The 20640-nt window shown below is 38.5% G+C and overlaps 1 protein-coding gene across 1 annotated transcript in view; it reads left to right on the top strand.

The window, feature by feature from the left end:
- The first annotated feature begins 247 nt into the window (after positions 1-247).
- The window catches only part of LOC149253020 (uncharacterized), a 50385-nt gene continuing 29992 nt past the window's right edge, over positions 248-20640 (top strand). The window contains exons 1-6 of the mRNA XM_089459852.1: positions 248-1056; positions 1990-2358; positions 2514-2773; positions 3078-3219; positions 3898-4269; positions 4512-4643. Coding sequence (XP_089315978.1) covers positions 913-1056; positions 1990-2358; positions 2514-2773; positions 3078-3219; positions 3898-4269; positions 4512-4643 — 1419 coding nt within the window. The 5' untranslated portion in view covers positions 248-912. The remainder of the gene's footprint in view (positions 1057-1989; positions 2359-2513; positions 2774-3077; positions 3220-3897; positions 4270-4511; positions 4644-20640) is intronic.

The raw sequence follows: 20640 nt of genomic DNA, 5'->3' as shown, positions 1-20640 counted from the left end.
CTATTCTAGAAGTGAAATATGGGGGTTTGCTTATAAAACTTTAAAGTCACACTAAATAATTCACATAGTTCTTTTAAATAAACTTGATATTGATAACGCCACGTGGCCCATTTTTATTGCAGTATGGGATGTAATTAAGGGCACAAGATCCGTTTTTCACCGAGCGAACGGGATTTACTTTCACACCCGTAAAAAAGTGAAGTTTTACAATTTTCCGGGCCCTGGCCCTCCTGTGCTATTCAGCGGCCATCACTACTATTTCATACGATACAAATGGGAGGCGGAGGTGGAGGAGACGATTTGGCAGCAGTGGAAGAATAATAAGAGTTGGAGGCGGAGGGCTATAAGAAGAGGATCGCCAAGAGAAAGAGGCTGAGGCTTGAGGAGGGCAGGTCGTATCTGAACACCCAATTTCGATTCAATTTTGTAATCCTGGATTGCCCAGGCTGGATCTGCAAATATACAAACCAAAAAACCCAATAAAAATGGCCGATCTCTTGTATATAAACCACGAATCCAATGGTGTGCGCCTTTGAAGATCAAGAGGGTTCCTTAATAAGGCCAATCCGATTATAGATTCTTGGGGGTTCCGGAGTATTTTCAATGCGGGCGGAGATCCTTCATTGATTTTGTTCCATCAATAAATCGGTTCGGCCCCATTGAAATCGATCGGAATTGGTTTTAATATTGTCAGGCACCGATAGGTTTTTGGGTCTGTAAAGAAATCCCATTCTGCTGTATTGTCTATGTGGGATAGACAGGCAGGCTGATAGGTAGATGTTCATAGCTAGATGTGTAATATAGTTAATGAAGGTATGCACTGTTAGTTGAAATGCTGCGCGATTTGCATGGTGGCTGGTATTGAAAATAGATGGAGAAACGGAAGAAGGGATTGCCGAATACCAATTAAAGATGCCTGGATTGTGCCAGAAGAGTGCCCATCACAGTCACTCTTCATCTACATCTACTTCCAGTGGTGGTGGATCGGTCTGCAATGCAAGGAATGGTATATGGTCTCGCTCTCGAGATGATATCACATTTGCCCAACTTCACAGGGTATGCTCTCGTCAATTCCCTATCCCTCACACGACTTATTTTGGTATGAATTCGAACTATTGCATTGTTATGTGAAGATACTAGAGCCGATCATGGCGGCTTGAGGTGCCACATGTGATCATCGATTGCGGATTGCCTTCCTTTGATTCTATTGATTTAGGCTTATTGTTGAATGTTAGATTGCTTGAATGATCAAGATTGAAATTTCTATTAATCAGCTTCGATTTGCTCACTGGCCCTTTGGAAAGTTTAGAGTTATATTCTCTTGTCGATTCCCTTATTTGATGATGAATCGTCTAGATAATTTTTGGCTTTTCCAGCTATCACAGTCTTGATCAGTGCCCTAAACTTTAGGCCCTGGACAGATACCCTAAATATTTAGGGAAGAGCTTATCTGATACCCTTGTTGGCATCAGGGTTAGATTGCCTCTAATAAACATTAAAACATTGTAGCCCCGAAACTGCATCAACAGGTAATTTGGTGAAATGTCCTTCATATTGGTGGCTTTAATAAGATACAGTGGGAAATTGCAAGTTCTTTTCAGCACACTGCATAACATGATATGTAGGATCAGAGAAAGTAACTTCTGTAGCGCTCAGAAATCATACCAGGCGTTCATGTTTTGTTCTGAACTGGTCACAAATATATTTTTGGTGTCCGAAATTCAGTTTATTCTCTTCACTTCTGTATTTATAGGATACTGAGGGTTTTCACTTTTGTTATTGGAATCTCTGTAGACTTATTGCCAGATGCATGCTCCCAATTTGTAGCCTTGGTTGGTAGTGAATTCTTTGCAGGCCCTTCTGTATTACAAGTTTTTCTATTTTGTTTTGTTTTGGATGAAAGTATGACAATAGTAGTTTCACCATACTCTTTTATTGTAGCAAGTTCCTTGCACACTTCTTGACATTTTCATTTTGATGTGTGTATAGTTCTGGAGTGAACTCCCGTCTTCTGCTCGCCAGGAACTGTTACGTATCGATAAACAATCTCTGTTCGAACAAGTACGTAAAAATCTTTATTGCTCACGCTGCAATGGTTTGTTACTGGAAGTATTTTCCCAGATTGTCCATTATGGGAAAAGCATACAACAGGAAGCTGCATATGCAAACATTGGGGGTGGCCCTGGACAATATAGAAATCATAATGAAAATGGATCGAAGCTAACGGTTGCAATTTCTCAAGATGATACAAGTGATCCGTCAGTTCACCCATGGGGTGGGTTAACTACAACTCGAGATGGTGTCTTGACACTATTGGACTGTTTTTTGGTTGGAACGTCACTTGAGGCACTTCAAAATGTACATCTGATAACTTCAAACTGTATTTACTTAATATTTGGATTTCACGTTACAAAATCTGCCTGTTAAATATGTTCTTATGTACATTTTATTCTTCTAGTCTGCAATTCTTTTAAGCTCTCATGGAAGCAATTGCTTTAATCTTTGTTTTCCAGGTTTTTGACAGTGCACGGGCAAGAGAACGCGAACGTGAGTTGTTGTATCCTGATGCTTGTGGTGGTGGAGGCCGAGGTTGGATAAGCCAAGGAACTAGCACGTCTGGAAGGGGGCATGGAATGAAAGAGACTTGTGCTTTGCATACAGCAAGGCTTTCCTGTGAGGCTCTGGTAGATTTTTGGTCTGCACTGGGCGAGGAAACACGGTCATCTTTATTACGTATGAAAGAGGAGGATTTTATTGAAAGGCTTATGTTCAGGCAAGGTCCACAACTCTTGTTAGCTCATACTGTCTTAGACTTGTTGCAACATTTCAAAATGGTGTATTTCTTTTTGTCTTAGACTTGTTGCAAGGTTTTCTTTTTGCGTTAGTATATTTCTTTTTTTGGTTTTTGTTTTCTGATAGTGTATTGATTTCACCAGCTCTTGGTTGATATTGTATGAGGTGATAGTGGTTATTATGTTCTTCAGCTCACACTTGAATGTTACATGAGGTGAAACTGTACAGTGTTCTAAAGCTGCGCATGATGGTATTTTGACATTGATTTCTTGATTACACTGTAGGTTTGACAGCAAGAGATTTTGCAGAGATTGTAGGCGAAATGTACTTCGTGAGTTCAAGGAATTGAAAGAACTGAAGCGCACAAGAAGGGAACCCCGTTGCACCATCTGGTTTTGTGTTGCAGACACTGCATTTCAGTACGAGGTATTCTTTTGTTTATTTTCACAATGACAGTAATGACATTACCCAATAAACTGCTATCCCTCTGTTAAATCATGTGTGTTCTAAATTTCATGCCTGTTGTAGATTTGAAATGCAGCATTTGTTTTTGAGATCATGAATTTCATGGTCATCATAAATTTGAAATTGTATTCTTATACTGAAGTGTTTAGTTTTGGTGTGTGTTCAATGAATACTTCAGTTAAGGATGATACAGTACATTCCAGTTAAATTTCCTTGTGAATTAGAGTTGGTTGCTTTGTTTCTAATGGTTTTTCCTTAGCTGAAATACACCTGAGCCATTCATACATTGTGCAACCAAAGTTCTACAGTTTTACAATTCTTAAGTGAGCATGATCGTTATCAATTTGAAACCAGTATATTCATTTACTGAGATGCTTTGTTTTGGTGTATGTTCAGTGGATACTTAAGAATGATGCTGTGCATTCCAGTTAAATTTCCTTGTGAAATAGAGTTGGTTGCTTTGTTGCTAATGTTTTCTTCTTAGCTGAAATACATCTGGGCCTTTCATACATTGTGCAACCAAAGCTCTACATTCTCTAGCGAGCATAAGAAGCATCAAGCATGCTTTTAATCTTCTCATACTTAGTATCTGTAAACACTTCCAATTTCATAGAGGACTGATGACGTTGGATTCTGCAGGTTTCAGACAGTGCAGTGCAAGCTGACTGGCACGAGTGCTTTGCAGAAGCTGGAGGAATGTACCAGCGATTTGAGTGGGCTGTAGGTACAGGAGAGGGAAAGTCGGATATTTTTGGCTTTGAAGATGTGGGTTTGTGCGGAAATGTTCAAGCAGATGGTCTTGCTTTAGATAACATTGTCGCATGTTACATCACACTAAGAGCTTGGAAGCATGATGGACGCTGTACAGAAATTTCTGTTAAGGCCCATTCATTAGAGGGCCGTCTATGTGTTCATCGCAGGCTCATTGTGGGTGATGGTTATGTCACGATTACTAAAGGTGAAAGTATTAGAAGATTCTTTGAGCATGCAGAAGAAACAGAGGAAGAAGAGGTAATTGCAATGATGTGTGGATTCATCAAACTCATACTGTATGCCTTTCTCAATCTACATACTAATATCATTTTAACTCATACTGTATGTCTCTTTCAGTGTATATACTAATGTCATTTTAACTTATACTGTCTTTCTCAATCTATATAGTAGTATCATTTTATGAGATTTTGGGTTCTTTATGCTTAATATCAATGTGACAGTACTCTTTTACTGATGCACATAATTGACACAAATGTTAGGATGAAGATTCAAATGACAAGGAGGGCAATGATTTGGATGCTGAAGGCTCACGGCCGCAAAAGCATGCAAAGAGTCCTGAACTTGCTCGTGATTTCCTTTTGGATGCTGCAACTGTTATCTTCAAAGAGCAGGTAATCATTTCTTTCTCATTTCATTTAGCCACGAGTTAGCAGTGATTCTTATGTCTTTGTTTCATAATTTCATTCAGTAATTTGTTTTCTTGCTCCTGCACAGATGCAGTAGTAGCTGTTTGGGATGAGTTTTTTAGTTTGCTGTATTTTATAATGGTTCTTGAGTTTGACATCTTATCTAGCAAACAACATTTATTAGGTCATTCCATAGTACCATACCAGTAACTTATTGCAAATGAGGATAAATGTTCCAAGGCCAAATGCTCAAACTATAGGTCTAAGACTCTAAGCAACAATTTGTCTTCTTTGTGTGTGTGTGTGTGTGTTTTTTAAATTTCTTGCCTCTGTTTCAGTAATTTTGCAGTGTTTGCCTCTGTTTTTGTGTCATAAGTGTTAGTGATTTTTCACTCAGTTTAGGAAGACATTGGGCATTAGCTAGACTGCAATTATTCTTTGATGTATATTTTTTTGTAGGAAAAATTTATCTTGGATACTTAAAACTTCAACATAGCTAACTATTATACGCATGCTATACAGTGGAAGCTGTCACTATGGTGAATTTTGAGCGAACTCTTCTAACCGTGGATCCTTCTATAATTTGTGAAATATTTACATTTTTGAAACTATTATATTCCAATTTAGCTTGGCTCCTAATTTTTCTTCGCTGATATTCCTTAGAATTACAAAATGACTGTGATACTAATCTGGTACCCCCTTAGCCATTGATGCGTCTATCATGCTGATCTCCAACCTCTAGGTGTTGTTGAATTTTCCCAGTCATTGGTATTGCTGCCTTTTGTTACATATTCTCACTGTAGTTGATAATTGTCTTGTAATGTTCTCATCACAAGATCACAAATGAGATTAGAGTATTAAAGCTAGAAGTAAAGGTAATTCAAACAATTTTAGAGCAAATTGTGAATGCTATATTGCTTGATTTGGTCAAAATAGTTATAATGTTGATAACACCTTGTGAATATTATTGTTGAAAATATTAGCGAGAAAAAGGTTCCTTGATTTGTGCCTTCATCATAGGAGTCAAAATGAGTTTCTTCTCTGGCATGCTCAAGCTCCAACAAAATAGGAGTCCAGGATGAGTTATGAAGCAATTAACCAATGTGTTAAAATAGAAGGCCGAGTTATTTTGTCTTCTAGTGTGAGTTATATTGGCAACAGCACAAAGAGTTGAGTTAGCCTCCTAAAATTTAGGAAGGACGAGTTAACACTAGTAGTGAGCCTTTGTTAACTTGTGAACCACCAGTTCGACTTACCTAATATAGAATGCACTAATTTTAACTATTCAAATTGCCTTTAAAAGGAGGAACAAAGGCACAAGCTTAATCATTGTTTTGGTGAGCATGAGTTGGTGAGACCAAACAATAGGAAGCATGAGTTTGTGCGTGGAGCTTGTGAGAGAGACAATGCACCTAGGTGAGGCTTGTGGGAGTTTGAAGAAGGATGAGTTCCTTGGGTTAGGAAGCAGGGATCAAGGTGCAAGCAAGGGTGTTTCAGTTTAGTGTAAATGGAGAGAACATGGTTGTTCTCTAATGAAACTTTATTGTATTGTAAAAGATCCATTGTTCAACCTTCTTCAATAGAATTCTCAATAACAAGCAAAGGGTTTTCCCAGTTGGGTTCCCTAGACAATTCTGTGTTGTTGAATTGTGTAATTGTGCTTTTATTGTGGTTCCTATTCTACTGCATCTTGTAGAGAAATTCTATGTTTATTTGAGAAGAAATTATATTTCAGATTGCTCATATTAGCAGTTTAGAATTTCATGGATTTTCTACAATTATATTATATTTTTCATCAACCAATGTACTTGAGTTAGTCAGGTGGTTAAATGATTAGAAAAAAATGTAGATACTATGTTGTCTGTTAGTAATCAATGTTTTGCTCAGTCAAGTAAGTCTATCTTTTCTGAAGGCCTTTGATAGGGTTCCTAAATGCTTACTGCGACGTGGTTGTACGAGACTGTTGTGGGCAGATTCTGCACCTCTTGATGGCTCTTCAAGTGTATAGGGCATACAATTAGGGACAGTTAGGGATGCCCTCTTTTCCCGCCTTTCTTTGGATTCAACATTGGTGGACCCAAGTAGTTTATCAAGAAACAAACTGAAGGGAGGATGGTTGTATGCTCTCACCAGATACTTGTCTCATTGTTATTCACAGATGATGTCTTTTTGGTGGCCTCCATTCCAGTGGGTTACAAAGGCAATTGGACTGGTTAGGTTGGTTTTGTGATATATGACAATTGACTATGAATCTCGGGAAGGTGAAGATCATTATTTTTAGTACAATTAAGGAGATCTTTCCTTTGTGTTTTTTTTCCTTTAAGCGAAACTTGGAGATCACCACCTCTTACACTTAGGGGTTTTAACCATGGGACCTGCGTTAACATGAAACCTACATCTCAGTTGTGAGTCCATAAGAGACATGCATCTCTAGCTGGCCCATCATTTCTCTTCACAGGGTGTCAGAGATCACTGGCTCTCTTTTTGGGCATGGGACTAAGCATGAGGGAAACCATAGCAAACTAAATGATTAAACAGATCAATCATGTGAGTAGAGAACATGTACATCATGTTTGAGGAATCTTGGTGTTGTTGGAGGAAAAGAGATGATCTGAGAGGGGGAGGAGTGGTTTAATGGATAGGGGTTTGTCCAAGAACATCATAAGGGAGACCATATGAAAGAACTTGGTTGGGGGGTCTAATTCTAGAGGGAGAGAAATATGATGAGGGGAAAGGGTGTGCTAAAAAAGTTTTAGGGGATGGAAGAGGGCCTTGCAGGGCTTGCATCATGGCAAAGAAAGGAAAGCCTGGTTTTACGGTGGAGGTTGTAGGATTCATAAATGTGGGGAATTGATAAGGGCTCTTGTGTAAAAGTGAAATGGAGGTTAAGCAATTTTTAGGAAGGAGGACAAACATCTTGCATCAAACAATTTTTTATACCCTTAACAAGTTTGAGACAAGGATTCACTTAACTACTTGCCCCCACAGACATCTATTATAAAGCAGGTCAATCTACACCCTTCATAATCCTTGAATCCCTCTGTAGTTCCCAAGCCTCCAACATATTTTGTTCTAGCTCTTAAACGTCCTCTTGCAAGCGTTGTCCTATGAAATGGAGGGCATTCATTGGTTTTTTTTTACTTGGATATCTTCCCTTTGACAAAGCTTTCCACCATTGGTTCAAGCACCCCATTTTGAATGGGCATACAAGTCCAAACTTCCTAAGAAGGCTACAACTACATAGATCCAAATTACTAGCCAGATTATTAGACATTGCAATTTTGTAAAAGTGGTTTCTATGTATCCTTAGCTTGTTTAAAAGCAATTGATGAAGAGTGTAAAGTAATATTTAATTTTGACATTTTTGTGTGCCCTCTCTTTTTCTTGTTTGTTGTTCTCTTTTGCTTGTTTGCTCTTATTATCTCGAGCAAATTATTAGAGATAGTGAGCATTAGTATCCATAATGCTTGCCAACTTCATGTCCAACCTTATGAGCTCAAGTGGTTTTCATTACAAAATTGAGCTAGATCACTAAATGATGAAAACCTAGATAGGGTTGAATCACACGCTTGAGCTCAAAGAAAGATACCAACAATAACACAATATGATGTTATCAATGAACAATTGGTGCATCTATTATAATGGAGTTCACCTCCTTATATATGATTGCTCATTGTGCACAACATTTGCACTTTGTATGTAGGGTGGAGTCTAGACACCTCTTAAGGCTTCCATTATTGAAAGCAAAACATACTAATGGATGGCAAAACTTTTGACTAAAAACTAAAACATCAGAACCAAACATTTTTCATAAGCTTCTTTGAAAAATAATTCTTGGACTAGTTAGAGCTCCATCAAGTTGCGTTGTAACCCTCATAAAGGTATAACTCCCAAGATTCACAAACTCTGGACAACTATCCATGTTGAGCTACCTCTAGAGTGCTCCATCAAGTTTTCTCATGACCGTTGTAAGGATGTAATATCCAAGATTCACAAACTCCCAAACTATCTTAGTGGCAATCCATGCTGAACTTTATCTACATTAGATCACTTTTTGTGTCAACATTTGGTGGATCTTCAGTCATGTCTACACTACATATGGTTTGTCTTCAAGCTTTTCCATGAGAACATCATTAGCGTGAAATTTATAGTTCCAGGTTATGTGACCCATTTTCTTACAGTAAAGACGTTCCATCTCCCCATTTTCTTTAGTTGATATGTTGCAATTGTATCTAGGGTAGTAGGCTGAGTATCACCTTCTGTATCATCTGCAATGGTTCTCTTTTCTTTTGCTAAGAGACCCGGAATCATGTCTTCTAGAGTTTGAGAAGACATGCTAGCGATTCCTCAATTTGTCTTTGTCGATGTTAGTCCATAGGTATTCATGCTCTCATAGATTCCATGTCTCTTGGATTGCTGAAATTGCAAGGGTGGAAACCTTGTATTTCAAAGGCCTAAGATTTTTGATATGTCTTCGAGCTCTTGTGCTCTTTTCTGCTCTAATACCATATTGCAAAAATGAGCTAGATCACGAAATTATGAAAGCCTAGATAGGGTTGAGTCACATAACCAAGCTCAAAGAAAGATACAATAATACTATGATATTACTATTGAATAATTGGTGCATCTATTACAATGGATTTCACCTCCTTATATACGATTGCTCATTGAGCAAATCATTCACACTTGTGAATGTGGGATAGAACACTCTACACAGAGTGAATAAAATTACTAACTATAATCTAAAGTCATAAAGTGAGTTTATTGAAAATGTAAGCTTTATATTAACAGTTTTAAACCCAAATCATTGGTCATACTGCAATTTTGTAAAAGTGGTTTCTATGTATCCTTGGCCTATTTAAGGCAATTGATGAAGGTTGTAAAGTAATATACAATGTTGACATTTTTATTGTGTGTTATTGTGTGCTCTCTTTTGGTCCTGTGGTTCTTAGCATCTTGAGAAAATTACTCAAGATATCAGTCAATGCCATGCTCACCCCTATGAGCAAACCTCCAATTGATTCCTCTATGCCCTTGTTTTTAAAGAAGACATTTCTTTATTTACTATGGCTTCTTAGATCTTTTAGTAACGTTTGGATGATAATGAGGGCAATATCAAAGTTTCCAATAGGATATGAGCTTCCCTTATTTTTAAACATGCGTCTTTAAGAATTCTTGCTTGCATTATAATTTTGGCTGCAGTGATTTTTGATGCACGAGTCCTCTTGATTACAATAACTGGATCCCCATTCCTATTGCTTTTTTGGATTGGCACCATGTTATTTGAGCATCCCCCCCTTGTCATGATTATGGATCTATTACATGAATGGAATGACACTGCATACACTTGCTACAACCTCTCATTGTCTAGAACCATGCTTAACCTTTCTGGTTGGTTTCACCAACTAGATTTTGAGATATACGCAGCTCTATGTAGAGGTTGGATGGCCCAATCACTTAATTGAGTTTTTCCCAAAGATCCATCATTAAATTACAGAATTTAGGTTTGGTTGAATTTCTAGTGGACCACCTCCATATGCTATGTTGTCTGCCAACATATTCTTGTTTTTCTAACATGATTCTAAGCAACGTTATCTGAAATGGGGAAACATTCTGGTTTTCAAAATGTTAATTCACATAATTTTAGAAAACACATAAATGGCAAAAAAATATTTAAAAAAGCATTATATATACTTATAAACCTCTCAAGTCTATCAGTTCATCCTTTCCAACAGTCTTTCCTAAAGAACTGTAGGAATATGAAATCTATGTGCACTTATCTGCCCCTTCCAAAACATAAGAATACAAAACATAATTCAGGTCCCCATAAACCACAGGAGTAATGTTAGATCTCCCACAAACAATACTTTCCTTACATTCTGAACTATCGTAATAATGACATGACACATCATGATAAAAGATTAATAAGGAGAAGTTTCTGTGGACTCATGTTGAGTACCATCATTGAACACCAGAACCAATAAATGCCCTTCCTCAAGAACCAGTGATTCCTTTGATAGCTTGTTGGCCTAAACATGTGTCAAGGAGGGTTCATAGAAATATTCTTTCAGCTCCAAGATGTGTCTCATTATGTTTTCCAAACCTAGATTTCCTATTTTGTGGTTATTGTTAACCCATTTTCCCACAAACAATACTTTCCTTCCATTCTGAACTATCGTAATAATGACATGACACATCATGATAAAAGACTAATAAGGAGAAGTTTCTGTGGACTCATGTTGAGTACCATCATTGAACACCAGAACCAATAAATGCCCTTCCTCAAGAACCAGTGATTCCTTTGATAGCTTGTTGGCCTAAACATGTGTCAAGGAGGGTTCATAGAAATATTCTTTCAGCTCCAAGATGTGTCTCATTATGTTTTCCAAACCTAGATTTCCTATTTTGTGATTATTGTTAACCCATTCTCCCACAAACAATACTTTCCTTACATTCTGAACTATCGTAATAATGACACGACACATCATGATAAAAGACTAATAAGGAGAAGTTTCTGTGGACTCATGTTGAGGACCATCATTGTACACCAGAACCAATAAATGCCCTTCCTCAAGAACCAGTGATTCCTTTGATAGCTTGTTGGCCTAAACATGTGTCAAGGAGGGTTCATAGAAATATTCTTTCAGCTCCAAGATGTGTCTCTTTATGTTTTCCAAACCTAGATTTCCTATTTTGTGATTATTGCTAGCCCATTCTAATGTTAATTTGGAACTTCCAAAGACCTGTAATTTGTTTATGTCCTTATCTCTAGTCGATTTCGGAAGGATCCATAACCTATGGAACTTTGCATGGTTATTAGTGCATGTTCCTGCTGCATATGCGGGATGGTGAGATGTATAAACTTTGTTTGGGATATAAATAAAACAGTTCCAGCAATATATATATATATATATATATATATATATAGTCATTTGAGTTTATTTTGGGTGGTTGTAAGGATGATTGCTATCCTCTCCACCCAGGTTCAATTCCTGCAAGTGACATGTTAAGCTCATATTGAGTATATATTTGTAGTAGTTTTGAGCCTTGTGGTTGTATGACTTTAGACCCTGAAGAATGCCTTACCATTTCCTACGGTTGTTGAAAATGCAACAAGATGATGGAGCTTAGTGGAAAGGAGTCGCCTTCACTAAGTGGGCCCGCAGGCTATTTTTGGCGCAAGTCTATTTTTAGACATATGGATCATGGTCTATGAGTTGCAGGATGCTGTTTATGGATGATTGGTCATGTTGGGAAAAATAGATGGACTTCTATTTTTGGTTCACAGCGGAGTGATCAGAGTCTATTTTTAGATTGCCAGGCTAAAAATAGAAACAGTCAAATATTATTAGCCCTTAATAATATTTGGACTATAAACTTTATCTTATTCTATTGGAGCACTTCAGTTCGAGCTACGGATGTGGCACATGCAATTGTCAGAGGGATATACACTTTCCTTGTGGGTCAGTTGAGCTATTGCATGCAGGACTTCAGTTAGAACTCATGTGGTTGAGTTATGGTGGAGTTGATTGAGGAGTTGATGGAGTTGTGTTCAGTGTGACTTGGTTAAACTAGTTGTATTTAGTCTAACTAAAGAATACACTAGTGATGAGTTGTGTGAATTGATTATTAATTAATTCACTAATTATTAACTCATAAAGCAACTAAAGAATACATCAGTTAACTCAGTGCATGGACAGTTCAGTGGAGACAGGTGTTAGAGGTTGAGATTGCTATCGGTTGTGACTATAGTTGTGCATGAGATCTTGCACAATCAATGGGATTGAGTTATGCCAATGAGGACTGCGCAGTGTGGGCCAATACCCAGGCAATTGTAGCTTGTGCTCACGTGATTTTCACTTTGGATTGTGCAGTGGAGGCAGGCAAAGCAGTGGAGGAGATTTGAGCTGTGATTGATCAGATCTGAGCTAGTTTTGTGTGTAACAAGTGGAGATAGTACTGAGTACTTGTGAGGAGTATTGTACTATGTATTGTTACATGTTCTCTGTCATTATAATATACAGATAGTGTGGGGTTTTCAGCTGTATGCTTTCCTCAGGTTACATACTGTGTTAATGTGCGCATGCGATTGATGTTTCATTGTTTTTAATGCTGCAAAATTTATGATCAACATAGAGGAGGTTATGTATTATGCATGTATTCCGCAATAGTGTATAATCGAGATAATCTCTGTGAGTAAGTGTCATATTATTCAAAATTTCTACATGGTATCAAAGCTGTTGATCATCAGATCTATTATTCAGAAAGTGATTACATTTTATTTCTTCAGGCAGAGTCTGTAATTGGGCCAGGTAGCCTCTGGATTCATCCTTCCTTTGGAAGGTGAGATATCCGGTAAAAGCCCATACAGTCAATCTCTGTACGAGAAATACTTTGTTCTCACGAATTTTAGATCAGAAGTGGTTGAGTTTTGAGCTGGTAGAATTCGAATTTGCAGCAGTGTTTTCTTGGTGTCAAAGTTGAAATGTCTTTCTACGGATTGCGATTGGAGTATGCTCTTGAAGGAAGCTCAGATTATATTGCATGGAAAGATAGGATGGAGGCGGTGTTAGATGACAATGGGTTGAAGGATTTCATAGAGGCTGAGGTCCCAAAATCTACTGATGCTGCTAAAGCTGTGGCTTGGCAAAAGAAGACAGCAAAGTGTCGAAGGATTCTGTTGGAGGGCGTGAAGGATCACATTCTGTCCAGCCTGCATGGAAAGGTTTCTCCATACTTGATGTGGAAAGCGTTGATAGATCTATTCCAAAGCAAGAGCGACCAGAGGAAGTTGGTGCTCAAGGATAAACTCAGAAACATTAAGTGTGAGAATGGAGACAGTATGCCCAGGTATCTCACGAAGTTCACCCAGTGCTGGGATGAGCTGGGAAGTGTGGGGTGACTATTGAAGATGAGGACTTGGTGAGCTTGGCTCTCCTTGGTCTTCCGAAGAGTTGGCATTCCTATCAGGACTCTGTTAATGGTGGGAGAAATTGCTAGGATGGGAGAGACTTTGGTCGGATCTTGTGCAGGAAGAGATCAGACGGAGCACCAGCGACAGTTCTTCATGCATGCATGATGAGGAGAACTGTGCCTTAGTGAAGAAGGGGAAGGAGAAGGCTTCTCTTTTTGAATCTAGTTCTTCCAGTGATGGGAAGAAGGTTGACAAGTCGAAGGTGAGATGCTTTCGTTGTCATGAGTTGGGCCATTATGCTACTAATTGCCCAAAGAAGAAGTCCAAGGAGGGATCTGGGGAAGGATCTGAAGGTGAGGCACTTGCTTCACAGTTTGAGTTGGATTTCACACTCTTTGCATGCATGGTTTCATCCATGGTGGGAAGTGGTTGGTTTCTTGACAGTGGAGCTTCTTTCCACATGACCGGTGACAAAACTTGAAAGATCTCTAGATACTCATAGCGATGGGTAATGATGAGAAGTATAGTGTCTCAGGTGTAGGCACGGTTATTTTTCAGAGGGAGCATGAAGCTCGCCTTACCTTGACCGATGTCAAGTATGTACCAGGACTGAAGAGAAACTTGGTGTCGATCGCGATGTTGGAAGCCAGAGGCTATGATGTAGTCTTCAGTAAGGGAAAGGTTTTCCTTGGACACATCATCACTAGACAGGTGAAGCAGATTGGTTCACGGGTCAAGAACCTGTATGCTCTTGAGGTTCAAGATGCATGCAAAGCCTTGAGCAGCGAGGCAACTGATGGAGACTTGGTGGTTGAGAGGGAGCGTATATTACCTCTCAACATGCAGAGCCAGAAGAAGTCTCAGACGATTGTGGAGGAGCCACGATTGGTGCAACAACTTCAGGAGGTTGTGGAACAACCACAACAAGGGAAGCTGAGAGGAGATCGAGTAGAGACATCTACTCATGCAGAGACCTCCAGTAGGGGGAAACTTCGAGCCAGGTGGGCTGATGGATTGCATGCAGCCATACCTCCAGGTAGGAGGTGGGGTGATGTGGATTGATTGTCCCAAGGAGGAGGGGCAGGATCCTTGAGGTACCCAACCTCTTGGATGAGACCTTGCTACGGGAGCCCCGATGTGGAGTAGCAGGAACTGGCTGATTGGGTAGAGACAAATGCGGATGGAGCGGCAGAGAGAGCGACGGTGCAGGGAATCCCAGGACAACGCATAGCTAGCAGGCTGCAGCAATGCGAGAGGCACAAGTGTTTTGCACAGTGCTAGGTCGCACAAAGAAGTGTGTAATGGTGCGAGATGCATGGAGATGTTACAGTAGCGCAAATGCCAGAGAGGGAGCACTTGTCAGCAGCAGGTAGAGCTTCAACATTAGAGTATGTTCCTAGCCCAACAGAGTGGTCAGTTGGGAGTGTTTTTGTTCCAAGTGTTGTTGGAGCAAGTGGATCGGGCAAATGTGTTGCATGCAGAACATTCCAGAGTTGCAGGATAGGGGTTGCAGATAATCCATATCTTATTGAGAGGGAGTGTTGAAAATGCAACAAGATGATGGAGCTTAGTGAAAAGGAGTCGCCTTCACTAAGTGGGCCCGTAGGCTATTTTTGGCGCAAAGTCTATTTTTAGACTATGTCTATTTTTAGACATATGGATCATGGTCTATGAGTTGCAGGATGCTGTTTATGGATGATTGGTCATGTTGGGAAAAATATATGGACTTCTATTTTTGGTTCACAGTGGAGTGATCAGAGTCTATTTTTAGATTGCCAGGCTAAAAATAGAAACAGTCAAATATTATTAGCCCTTAATAATATTTGGACTATAAACTTTATCTTATTCTATTGGAGCACTTTCGTTCGAGCTACGGATGTGGCACATGCAGCTGTCAGAAGGAAATATGCTTGTGGGTCAGTTGAGCTATTGCATGTAGAACTTCAGTTAGAACTCATGTGGTTGAGTTATGGTGGAGTTGATTGAGGAGTTGATGGAGTTGTGTTCAGTTTGACTTGGTTAAACTAGTTGTATTTAGTCTAACTAAAGAATACACTAGTGATGAGTTGTGTGAATTGATTGTTAATTAATTCACTAATTATTAACTCATAAAGCAACTAAAGAATACATCAGTTAACTCAGTGCATGGACAGTTCAGTGGAGACAGGTGTTAGAGGTTGAGATTGCTATTAGTTGTGACTATAGTTGTGCGTGAGATCTTGCACAATAAATGGGATTGAGTTATGCCAATGAGGATTGCGTAGTGTGGGCCAATACCCAGGCAATTGTAGCTTGTGCTCACGTGATTTTCACTTTGGATTGTGCAGTGGAGGCAGGCAAAGTAGTGGAGGAGATTTGAGCTGTGATTGATTAGATCTGAGCTAGTTTTGTGTGTAACAGGTGGAGATAGTACTGAGTACTTGTGAGGAGTATTGTACTATGTATTATTACATGTTCTCTATCATTATAATATATAGATAGTGTGGGGTTTTCAGCTATATGCTTTCCCCGGGTTACATACTGTGTTAATGTGCGCATGCGATTGATGTTTCATTGTTTTTAATGCTGCTAAATTGATGATCAACGTAGAGGAGGTTATGTATTATGCATGTATTCCGCAATAGTGTATAATCGGGATAATCTCTGTGAATAAGTGTCATATTATTCAAAATTTCTACAACGGGCTGGAGGGTGGAGTGCTTGGTTACATGTAATGTATATGTGTGTCTATTTGCATAGAAATAGGTCATCCGTGGATCCCACTCACTATGTTGTTGGTTTTGGACTGGAGATGTTTTTGATTTTTTTGTGTAGCTTCGGGAGGTATTCCTGCATGCTAAATAGATCTATCAAATTGGCCAATGAAAGTTATGGAAAATAAAATTAAAATTGTAATTTGTGGGGTTCAAGTAGGTTCCAAATCGTCATGTCGGCCCCACCATGAAAGGGTGCGACCCTTGATATTAAACCCACTCCTTTGACTCAAATACACCATTCAACCTCCAACATTAGGACAATTCGGATTTCTTATCATCATCTACAGTTCTGTTCACACGTGCAAGTTGAGGAGGGTTTTTGAAGTTGTTTGTTGACCATTTTTGACCTACCAATTCGAATTACGGTTTGATTGCTGTTTGATTGATCTTGGACGAGTTTTGACTAAGAAAAAAGGTGAGTTTTGATTGCTGCATTGACCACCGAAAATGCAAATAGATATGGCTAAGTCAAGGGCATTCATAACTTTACAGTGAAGAAGAGACCGAGTTCCTCATCAATTTTGGATATTGAAATTCTCATGTGAATGTCAAATCATTCAAGAGCTGGAGTTGTCTTTGTAAAGGAAAAATTGTTATAACAATGATTTTGAGGAGGCTGAGCTACTTGGAAGGGCCGAGAACAATCATCTAAAATCTGCCAAAGTATTTTGTTTGTGAACAAAATTTGCTAATGACCCTTCTGCAAAGAAAATCTGGATCATCAAAGATTGTTATTTGCTCATTTGTTAAATGTTGGTTGACAGAGAAAGTTCTCTTATAAGATTTTATAGAGGACATTAGAATGCCATAATCCTATTCCTTTTGAAGACAATTTACTTTCATGAAGATTGGTGGAACTAGGAAACAGCGTGTATGTCCACAATATATTTAGAATGCTTGGTGATCAAATGATTTAAAGTTGTTGAGGAAGTAGCTCTAGAATCAGAGGGAGTTGAGGAGAAAGGTTTCTTCACCTATAAAGCAATAATATTCACAGCAGGATATGACAAAGTTTGTTGAACTTACAAAAAATGTCAATAAAATTTGGAAGTCTAAGAGCATGTAAACCCTAGAAGACTAGAAGACTTGTATGAGAAAGCCCTAGGGTTTGTGGATAAAACCGTAGAGCTAGACCTAGATCAATGATTTCGCTGAATGAAGAAACCTTTGCTCATGCAAGGAAGGGAAGGCAAGCAACATACATGGTAGCTGAAGAACATAACCAACCACCTCAAAAGAAGTCGAAGGTTCCTTCAATCAAAAGATAAGTATTTTTTGTTCAAGTTTCCTGTTCTTTTAAATTTTTATGCATAGCTTTGGTACTTTCTTTATAATTATATTATAAATCCTTCCTATAAAGGAAGACCTTTGTGAAGACTACCATTACAATGATTTATGGCAGCATTAGAAAGTACAAAGCTATATAGTAGGAAGAAGGATTTTCCTACAAAAGGGAGAGAACAATAACTATATTGTTGCCCCGCTCACAAATAGATTGATAATTACCCAGGATCATGACATGGGTTGAGATCATCAATGACATTGGAGGCAAAGGACAACCTATTGTAAATTCTAGGGTTTATGGGATACCCTAGAACTGGATTTGGAATGCATAATAAGGAAGTTGCATAAGCTTGATGAAGATTGCAGGTGGATTTCAGTAAGGGAGCAAGGATCAAGAGGGAGTCGACAACTCTAAATTAAAAGATAAGTAATTTATATCCTTCTACTTTGATTAAATTTATTTCCATCTCTTGAACATTCCTTTGTCCTTGTATTTTCTACTCAATGATAATTGTTTCTTACATGATATCTTGAATAAGTTTTGCAGGAACATTATTGATGCTAGGCATCAAAAGGGATAAACAAAATTATGACTAAAAGGATCTCTCAAGTAAGAGGGAGTAGCAGTAGTACAAACGATTTGCTTATGATAGAGGGAGCAACAATAACATAAGGACTTGCTTATGAAAGGGAATAGTAGGATTGTTGTTGTAACAAAAGGAAGAAGATCACCACAAGGAAGACCTATTTCAGTTTCATAAAGAGTTAGCTGCATGGATTAAGACCGGATCACTTCATTCGATACTTGATGAAAAGAGGTGCAATAGAGCTCCAATACATATCCACAAATGAGTAGATAGTGGATAGAGATGAGCTTAGTATCATGTTGGATGTCTCTCTCATTGAAGGGCATGATGAAATGTCTGCATGATTTAACAAACCATTTACTAAAGCCAGAAAGGATTTGGCTGGGTCATAAAGGATTTTGACCAAGAAGAGAGATGTATAAATTCACTACTGAAGCCAAAAGGAGTTAGCTGCGTCAACCAAAAGTAAATGTTCCAAGGAAACTATAAGATTGGACAGATCTTTTCCTTAGAAGCCAAAAGGACTTGGCTATGTCAACCAAAGGAGATAGATGAAATTTACCTTTAAATACTAGAAGGACTCGGGTAAGGTCACAAAGGACTTTGACCAGAAAGATGAGTAGTCCAAAGGAAAGTCTTCTTGAGAAGTTAAGTAAAATTTGATGCCTAGGCTAAGGTCATGACCAAAGAAGTTTGATATATCTGCCTGAGGAGCCATAAAGGAATCTTGGCCCGCCATGGATATTTCTAAAAGATATAATTATGTTAAAGACATGCATCAATATGATAAGCTCATGAAACTTTTCTTAAGGAAGGAGAATTCCCTTGCTAAGGGAAATATGTTGTAGGAGAATACGTCCCACACTAAGAGGGAGTGTTGATTTTTTTGTGTAGCATCGGGAGGCATTCCTACATGCCAAATAGGCCTATCAAATTGGCCAAGGAAAATTATGAAAAATTGTAATTTGTAGGCTCCAACTCATCAAGTAGACCCCACCATGAAGGGGTGTGACCATTGATCTTAAAGCCACTCATTTGACTCATAAATACACTATTCGACCTCCAATATTAGGACTGTTCGGATCTCTTATCATCATCTACAATTCTGTTCACACGTGCGAGTTAAGGAGGGCTTTTGACGATATTTGTTGACTATCTTTGACTTGCCAATTCGAACAACTGTGGTTGTTGTTTGATTGATCTTGGACGTGTTTTGACTAAGAAAAAAGGTGAGTTTTGATTACTGCATTGACCACCAAAATTCAAACTTGTTTTGACCACAATTTTAGGCACTTTGACCACAAGCTAATTTGACCATTGACTTTAGGTCGAATTTTGGCCACTGTTTCGAAAAACGGCCGGTTTGAAACCAACTCGGTCGAGTTGGTCCGAGTCATACCCCCACCGGGTCAACTCGGCCTTCGAACTAGAACTGTTGGCCGGGTTATTATTAAGCCGACCGAGTTGTCTAACGACTCGGCTGACTTGGTAATAACGGCCGACTTGGCCAAGTTCGAGCCAACTCTCCAGTATCTATTGCGTATCACAATTCTTTAAGTTGTCATTAATATTAATTATTGATTTAGTTTTATATTCTTGCATCTGTAGTCTCAATGCAACTTTTGTAAATCTGAAAAGAGTTTGAATGCAATATTGTTGAAAACACAACAAAAAACCTTGAAGGCACAATTATTGTCATTGTTTAGATATATATTGCTCTTATTATCATGGTTAGCTATTCTACATAATTTGTGGTTTCCCCCGCTTTATTCTCTATTGCTCTTTTCATTACCTTCGAAGTTTGCTCAAGTCTGAAACTCCAACCTTCTATGGCCAAGGAAAGAATCCCTTTCCTATTTACTAAATAGTAATACCTTGGCAAAATCTTTTTGCTATTTGTTTTTCAAAATCCAGTGATAGTTTACAACCTAGGTGTCTAATTTCATGCTTTTTATTCTTACAAACTCAAAACTGATTTGGATCAATTTATAGATAGGGTATATATATCATATCATATTATCCAAGATAGATCAAGGATTTTAGGGGACTTACGTGTTGAACGAGGGACTCATATTTTACGTATGTGATGTCCTCTTTGTCGTTTTCAGGTTTGCCTGTCTTGCACTATCTTTTTATGCCCTTTTTATGAGAAACTCCTTGGTTATGTGTTTTTGTTTTGATCTCATGTATGTATTGGACAATATTCATGAGCCTACTTTGATCATATGTTGTCTTCTATCTATATTCTAATGCTGTGTGTTTGGAAACATGAATGAAAACCTTTAAAATTATGTTTTTTTATAAGAAAATAAATATTTAATGTATTTTTTACAACGATCGAGTCATTGAAATTGAGCTGGCTGAGTCGATACCGAGTCTGAGTCGGAGTTGGAGTCGACCCTCGGCCGAGTCGGAGTCAGAGTCGACCCTCGGCCGAGTTG

This window comes from Pinus tabuliformis, chromosome 7, assembly GCF_031772625.1.
Source record: "Pinus tabuliformis cultivar Carrire ecotype Pingquan chromosome 7, CPIR1, whole genome shotgun sequence".
NCBI classification, from domain to species: Eukaryota; Viridiplantae; Streptophyta; class Pinopsida; order Pinales; family Pinaceae; genus Pinus; species Pinus tabuliformis.
This window is presented reverse-complemented; position numbering and strand designations above follow the sequence as displayed.